Source organism: Vigna umbellata, chromosome 11 (genome assembly GCF_029865625.1).
Source record: "Vigna umbellata cultivar VRB3 chromosome 11, Vumbellata_1.0, whole genome shotgun sequence".
In the NCBI taxonomy this organism is placed as follows: Eukaryota; Viridiplantae; Streptophyta; class Magnoliopsida; order Fabales; family Fabaceae; genus Vigna; species Vigna umbellata.
The window spans coordinates 4,439,920-4,447,629 of record NC_142175.1 but is presented as its reverse complement, the minus strand read 5'-3'; the positions used below and the strand labels follow the sequence as shown (position 1 = coordinate 4,447,629).

The 7,710-nt window shown below is 33.8% G+C and overlaps 1 protein-coding gene across 1 annotated transcript; it reads left to right on the top strand.

Moving 5' to 3' along the window:
• Positions 1 to 1,870: 1,870 nt before the first annotated feature.
• Positions 1,871 to 7,088, top strand: LOC124847976 (O-fucosyltransferase 19-like). The gene is made up of 8 exons (XM_047325570.2): positions 1,871 to 2,878; positions 4,125 to 4,197; positions 4,296 to 4,363; positions 4,674 to 4,762; positions 4,856 to 4,988; positions 5,083 to 5,315; positions 5,418 to 5,894; positions 6,204 to 7,088. The coding sequence occupies exons 1-8, from the start codon at positions 2,258 to 2,260 to the stop codon at positions 6,451 to 6,453; spliced, it is 1,944 nt and encodes a 647-aa protein (XP_047181526.1). The 5' UTR covers positions 1,871 to 2,257; the 3' UTR covers positions 6,454 to 7,088.
• The last annotated feature ends 622 nt before the right edge of the window (positions 7,089 to 7,710 follow it).

The window sequence follows — 7,710 nt, the reverse complement described above, 5'->3', positions numbered from 1 at the left end:
TTTACTTGATTAAGAAGCAAAAGACATAGATAAAAATAAATCACAACAAGAAAAAAAAAACAAACAAATTTATTCATCTAACCACAAAATCCAATTAAGAAATTACAACAAAATCAACCCCAAAGGCTTAACACTCCATGAAATGTAGAAATAACATGAAAACAGAATAAGAGAGGGTGGAGAACATGAGAAAAGAGAGAAATAACATGAAAACAGAATAAGAGAGGGTGGAGAACATGAGAAAAGAGAGGGAGAACGAAATTTGAACCCCAAAAGGGTGCCTAAGCTCCCCTAATGTTTTTCCCTAAGTCTCTTTATATGAAAATTGGATTAGGCTTTGTTTCAGGTTTTTGTGTTGTTATAATCTTTTTTGTGATAATGTAATCTCCTTCAATTATCTTCTAAATAATCCAATATCTTCAACCTATATTTGATTTTTGTGGAGATCTAAAAATATTTGAGAAGATATATGCTAGATTAAAAAAGATTTGATAAATATTATCTTTTGATATTTATTGATATAGTTAAATCAGGTAATTATTAAAAAATATCAAATAAAATATATTTTTCACAAATTATCTTTAATCATAAACCTTTATAAATTATCAAAACTTCTTTTTCTAGAAAAAATAGAGAAAGTCGCAACTTGGATTTGTTATATGTCCCTTTTTCTCGGCTTAACCAGCTTAACCAACTTGGATTGACTTATTGTGGTTTTGATTATTTGTCATTTTTGGATATATATATATATATATATATATATATATATATATATATATATATATATATATATATTATAATGAAATTTTAATCAATTTATTTTCATATCTTAATGAATTCAACTTAGTTGCAGTTGTACTAATACTCATAAAATGTTCTAAAAACATTTATGTTAACTAAAAATCTATTTTTAATATGTCTTTGTATGCTAAATAAATATAATTATAACAAATCTTAATTAAAATATTTTATTAAACAAAAATTAATCAAAATCCAATATCAAAGCATAAATGAGAGCACAAATATGCACTCAAGAGTTGTCCTTTTCATTTTAATAAAAGTATTTCATCTAAATTATACATAAAATTGATAAATGAAATTTTGATAAAATTGATTTATTTGCGTTTAGTAAGTTTTTAAACATACTTTAACTTATTTCAATAAGTAACTTATATCAACTTCAAATAAACTATTAAAAAAACCATGTTTTGCCATCCTATATCTTAAAATAATAATAAAAAGCCTGACTTATCATTATAAGTTTTGATTTAGGTTTTAGTGTTACACTTTTTTGAATAATTTAATTCAGTATATACTTTAATTAAATAATTAATTAATCATATTATTATTTATAATTCTATATCTGCCAACTAATTTTTCAAAGATTTTTAAAATAACCTTTCGACTTAAAATTCTCAGTAATTTGAACAAAAACAGCCTTATTACATGTAAATAAATCTTATTCAAAGTTTATTTCTTTGAATCAATGTCAAACCTATTTTCTCTCAAAGGGACAAAAACTCTTTTTTCATGTTACCAAGAATAAAGGAAATCTATCTTTTACGAGGACTATAAAATCTAATTCAAATAAAATCAGAACATTTTCTAAAAGAAAATTTGGTTCTTGTTTTCGGAAACAGAATTCATTTATTAAATTGTAGTAATTTTAGAAACTAATTTAATATATATTTATTTACAATATTGAATACATGGGAAAAAAACAACCAGTCAAACCTTGACCACATAAAATCATCCGCAATTGTGAAAGAGGTGAATAAATGTGTTTTATAGGAAGCAAGCAAATAAATAGGAAACAGAAGAATACTGCAAAAAGAAGATAATTTTATGACTGTAAAAAGGGAAAGAAAGAAAAGAAACAGAGAGGGCAATTGTGTCATTTCAGTGTCAAAAATATAAATAACAGAAAAAAGAAAATGCAAAATGGCACATGAAGCGAATCAACCAACCCCAACAACGATTTATAAAAGCACGTTGGGAGAGAATCAGAGATCCCAGATTGGCACATTATTTAACGTTGCCACTCCCTTCTATTTCGGCCCCTCAAACCTTTTCAGACCAAAACCCAAAACAGGAAAAAACGAAACAACAACAACATCAACAAAAGCGAAAACGCTGTCTATCTCGTTTCGTTCCTCCCAAATCGCAACTTCACAAGCGTCAAGAGAAACTAAACCGACAATAAAATTTCCCGTTTTCCAATCCGACGTCGTTTTGGCATTCCCGTAGCGTCGCCAGCATGTCGTCCGGCGGCCCCACCACGACTTCCTCGAACACCAGCCCAAGGGTCGCCGCGGGGCCCACCACCACGCGCCGTCGCGTTCCCGACAACATGAACAACAACGCGGTCGACGCGGAGAAGCAGCTGCAGCACCAGCAGGTATCCTCCAGTTTCTCCGATTTCTCAGAGGTGGAGAACGACGAGAACTCCAATCACATCCACACGCACACGCACTCCCACGCGCACACGCACACTCACGCTCACCACCTCCACCTGCACCCAGTGATGCGTTACATACTTCTCCGCGCGCGTATTCTTCTGTGCGTGCCGGAGTCTCTGTTCCTGCGCGTGGAACAGCTTGCTCTCTGGGTGGCGGGGTCGGTTCAGGGTCTCCGGTCGGGGAAACACGTCGGGCGGAAGATCTTTGTGGCGCTGATCGGCTTGCTGATGATGTCGGTGTTTCTGAAAGTGTCTCTGTTGGGAACCGGCGGGGAAATAAACGGAGGTAGATTCAAGAGCATCGAAAACGGCCAACTCATTCTCCAGCGCTTCAAGGAGGATTGGGCCTACGCACAACGGGTCATCACCGAAACCCGAACTGAACCCTCCATGCCCAAACGGGTCCTCGAGAGACTATCGGTAACTCTCTCTCTCTCTCTCTCCACAAAAGCGCTTTTCACTCTTCTTTCCTTCTCGTGATTGCTCTCAAAAATTCTGTTTCGGGAATCGTGGTTTTTTTAACCCCTTTTGCCTTTTTATTTCCCTGTGTGGAAAGCGTCCAGGGATAAATAAATATGGGTTTCATTGCTGAATGCAACGTTCAAAAGGGTAAAACTTTTCTTTTGGTTTGGAATATTTTTTTCTGAATAAGAATGACAAAAAAGGAAATAAAGACATTAATTTGTAGGGTTTTTTTTTACATAATTTCTCTAAATTTTTATATTTAATTTGATGAAGTAATTTTATTCTGGAAACCCTTGATGAAAATGCTTTCCCACGCATTTTCTCAATGTAACTTTTTTAAGATTTAAAGGTGTTTTAAATTTGCATAATAATTAACAAGTCCTTTATTTAGTTTTTGTTCCTTTAAACGGTGAAATTCTGTTTTGATGTTAGAGTGCTTTATCATTATTAAATGCTTTACGTGTTTGATAAAAGTTGAAGTAAAGTAACCATTTTGAGAGAATTGAAATCAATAATTTATGTTTTAGAGTAATATATTAAAAAGAAACTTAGCAAAATCAAATTATATTTATTTTATAGAAATTAGAGTATCAAATTTGTTGGTGATGGTGAACTGTGATTTGCTTGATAGAGTAATTAGAACCTGTTTTCAAACTGTTTAAATTATTGATTAATGTAAAACTTTTGGCTAATAACTTGTTTGCTAGCATGTATGAACGAATTGAGTGCCAGAATGGGAGATTCGTGACGATTTGTTTCCGTTGTGTTCTGAGGTTGACATGTCTCCAGCGATTGAAGCTTGGACTTTTTTTGGCAAAAGTTTGACTTTTTTGCATATAATTGGTGCTAGTGGAGACACGTGTAACTGTGTTCAATACTGGGTACTGAGAAGGTGGCTCTGACCATGTAACACCAAAACATTAGTGATTGTTAAGCATTCTATGATATCTCACACGGTTTTGTTTGATTTTTCTTTTTCCTTGGTGCGTTCCATTCCATGATACATAGCTGGCTATGCTACATTGTCGGTGAATTTTCTTAAGTGATTGGTAACGTTGAATTGAGGATTACTTAACCAAGTTTAGTTTTGGTACCGTGCGTGATTCTAGATTGCTTAATCACTTTTCTTAGTTGCTTGATCGGGACTTGTTTTTGTCTGTCTTATAATGTTTTATTCATTTGTTGTTTTCTTTTTCGACAGACTCCAGATATATGGAAGAACCCAAACAGTGAGAACTATTACCAATGCGTTTCTCGACCCAAGAATGTATTAAGTATGTGTTGTATTGCACTTGATTAGTCTGAAGCTTCACTGTGCCTAAACAACTTTTGTCTCACTTCTAATTCCTTATTTTTTTGTATTTTCGTTCAGGGCCAGTGAAGACAAATGGATATCTTCTTGTTCATGCCAATGGTGGATTGAATCAAATGAGAACTGGGGTAAGACGATAAGGTTTAATACTATTTTTGTTCCCCATATTTTTCGTCCCAATATTCGTTGGAGTTACTCAATAGGATCTGTTAATTTCTTTTTGTCTCAATCCATGTATTTTTTAAACTAGTCAATATTAGTTCCTTCTATTAAATTGGTACCGATACGTCTAGAAGGTGAAAATGTGGTAATGTGAATGATTTCCAAAAAAGATTAGGATAAGAATTAGTGTTAAACCTAAAATGAAATATAGGATTATGTGTATGAATTTCGTGTTATTTGTATTTGCTAATTCTTAGAACCTTCATTGACTTGCAGATATGTGATATGGTTGCAGTGACAAAAATAATGAATGCCACACTCGTTATTCCCTCTCTTGACCATGATTCATTTTGGACTGATCCAAGGTAAAACTTCCCATGTAGTTTGAGAGGAACATTTAATGTTATCTCTTGCTCTTACTCTTTTTTCCGAAGTATAATGTCCCTAATATATTTCAGTGACTTTAAAGATATTTTTGACTGGAGGCACTTCATGAAAGTTTTGAAAGACGACATTGACATAGTTGAGTACTTGCCGGTCCAGTATGCATCCGTGAAACCTCTTGTGAAGGCCCCTGTTTCCTGGTCTAAGGTTTGGAGCATTCACCAATTCTGTGACATCATAGAAAACAAAAACACTTCTGTTCTTTCCTAGTACAGTAGTGGCTCAGATGCTTTATTTTCAGGCTAGTTACTACAGAGGGGAGATTCTCCCATTGTTGAAGCGACATAAGATTGTGCAGTTCACTCACTCTGATTCCCGGCTCGCCAACAATGGCCTTGCTTCCTCCATTCAGAAGCTCAGGTGCCGTGCCAATTACCATGCTCTCAAGTACACTGCAGAAATTGAAGATCTTGGAAGGATTTTGGTGGATAGGCTAAGAAACAACAATGAACCATACATTGCTCTTCATTTAAGGTTTTTGTCCTTGTCCTGTGGACTTAACTTGCTTTGTGTGCTCAAAGACCAGAACACATGACAGTTTTTCATGTCTTGATTTATGTTGTTTTTTTCTTGTAGATATGAAAAGGACATGCTGGCCTTTACTGGGTGCAGTCACAATCTGACTGCTGAGGAGGCTGAGGAACTAAGGGTTATGAGGTATGATGTGAAGCATTGGAAGGAGAAAGAGATTGATAGCGAGGAAAAAAGATTGCAAGGGGGGTGCCCTATGTCACCAAGGGAAGCAGCTATTTTTCTGAGGGCAATGGGGTACCCTTCTACCACAACAATCTACATTGTTGCAGGGCCCATTTATGGTGGAAATAGCATGGAAGCCTTTCAATCCGAGTTTCCTAATGTCTTCACTCATTCTACCCTTGCAACTGATGAGGAGCTAGAACCCTTCAAGCCATACCAAAACCGTCTTGCTGCTTTGGATTATATAGTGGCCCTAGAAAGTGATGTCTTCGTGTATACCTATGATGGAAACATGGCTAAGGCAGTACAAGGTCATAGGAGGTTTGAAGGGTTTCGGAAAACCATCAATCCTGACAGGTTAGTTCACAGAATATAAAAATCTAGTTTTTTAATGTCATGTTAAATGGAGAAAACAGGACATAAGAAGCTTTGCTGGTTTTGTTTAGAGAGAAAAACACAACAATAGAAAGCACCTACAAACAACAATAGAAAACCTTTTTTTAACATAACATAGATCCGTATTCCTGTGTCCTACATTTTGGAGATTATACATTTTAGTTTTTGTGTCTGTGTCGTGTTTAGTGTATGTGTCAATATCTGTGGTACATGTGTTGGCATTTTACATTCTAGTGATGTGTAATGTGTTTGTATTTTTTCATTTTTCAGATTGAATTTTGTTAGGCTGATCGATCAGTTGGATGAGGGTAGCATATCTTGGGAAGCATTTTCTTCTGAGGTTAAGAAATTACATTCCAATAGGCTAGGTTCGCCTTATCTTAGACAGGTAGGAGAGTCACCAAGAACAGAGGAGAATTTTTTCGCCAATCCCTTTCCTGGTTGTGTGTGTAACAAGTCCGAGGAGCAAATTACAATGCATAAACTAGACCATAGGTTTGGTGTTGATGCACGAAGATAGTGTCTTGGTTTTGTACATAAGATAAGGCTAAAACAAACAGTGTGGTTTCATCATGCTGCATCATATGACATTGCCTTAAAAGTTAAAGGGAAGCTCATGAGATCTCTCTGGTGTGTGAATGTGCTTCCTTTTTCCTGCCATATTGATGAGGCTGCTGAAGAATCAATGGGGGCCTTGTGGCTTCTCTCAGTTCATTCAAAATACAGAGTTTCAGTTTAGGCATATACAAAAAGGGCAAGAATACAAGGTTGTTTTGTGTATAATCAAAAGGCATATATACTTTGGAACAAAATAGCAGAGGTTAGAACTATACTTACTGGTGGGGATATTGAGATTATTGCCAATGTACCCCTTTTGATGGGAGAGTTTAGTTGTTATACTGTTAAAAATCATTTGATTCATTGATTCTTTTTGAAGAATTATTGCCAAATGGAGCATGTTTCCAGTTTTGGATTGAACATTTGTTTTTGTTGATAATACATAGGAATCTAGCTTCATACCTTCACAAATAGATCTCTTGTTTATATGTTTCATTCGTGTTGTATCTGTCTGCCATCAATTGCAGACTAATGTAGAAATACTGTTAATTTAGTTAATCTTATTATTATTATTAATATTATTATTTATTTATTTTATTGTTGTTTATTATCTAAGGAGGCTACTTTTAAAATGAAAGGCGTGTGCTTTTGTGAAAGGACAGCAAATGAAACCTTTTCAACATGTACTTTAAGGAGAGCTGAGTTATTTATCTTTTTTTTTTTCCTAAAGAAATTTCTTAGAAGGCAATTCAAAATTTATGCTTTAATTATACTTTAATTATTCTTAGAAGGCATTTCTTCTAATTATACTTTAATTTCTAAGAAAAATGTTTTCCTTATTTTTAATGTGATATACTTTCTAAGATATATTATGAAAACTGAAACTAAAATTTTTTAATTCTAAAATTATAATATTTCTTGCAAGCAAAAAAAATTGGTATTTCATGTTATAAAATATTGGTGTTTGATGTTTACGTGTACAGAAATCGGTTATCCGACAATTGGTTAGTGACAATCATAATGTTATACCATAAATTCAATAAATTTTATTAGGATAAATTTGGATATTATATTTGAAAATGAATTTAAGTTAATATTTTTACAAAACTTACTTATAAAATAAAAATTATTCCACTTATAAATTAATGTGATATTTTATTGATGTAAGATTTTCTACTGATTTTATTACTTAATAATGAAAATGATGATAAAAAATATA

Excerpts from the sequence above, each read along its gene's own strand:
- LOC124847976 (XM_047325570.2), top strand. The coding sequence starts at position 2,258 with ATGTCGTCCGGCGGCCCCACCACGACTTCCTCGAACACCAGCCCAAGG. Across the intron at positions 4,763-4,855 it reads TCATTTTGGACTGATCCAAG|TGACTTTAAAGATATTTTTG; the intron begins GTAAAACTTCCC and ends AATATATTTCAG. Across the intron at positions 4,989-5,082 it reads CCCCTGTTTCCTGGTCTAAG|GCTAGTTACTACAGAGGGGA; the intron begins GTTTGGAGCATT and ends CTTTATTTTCAG.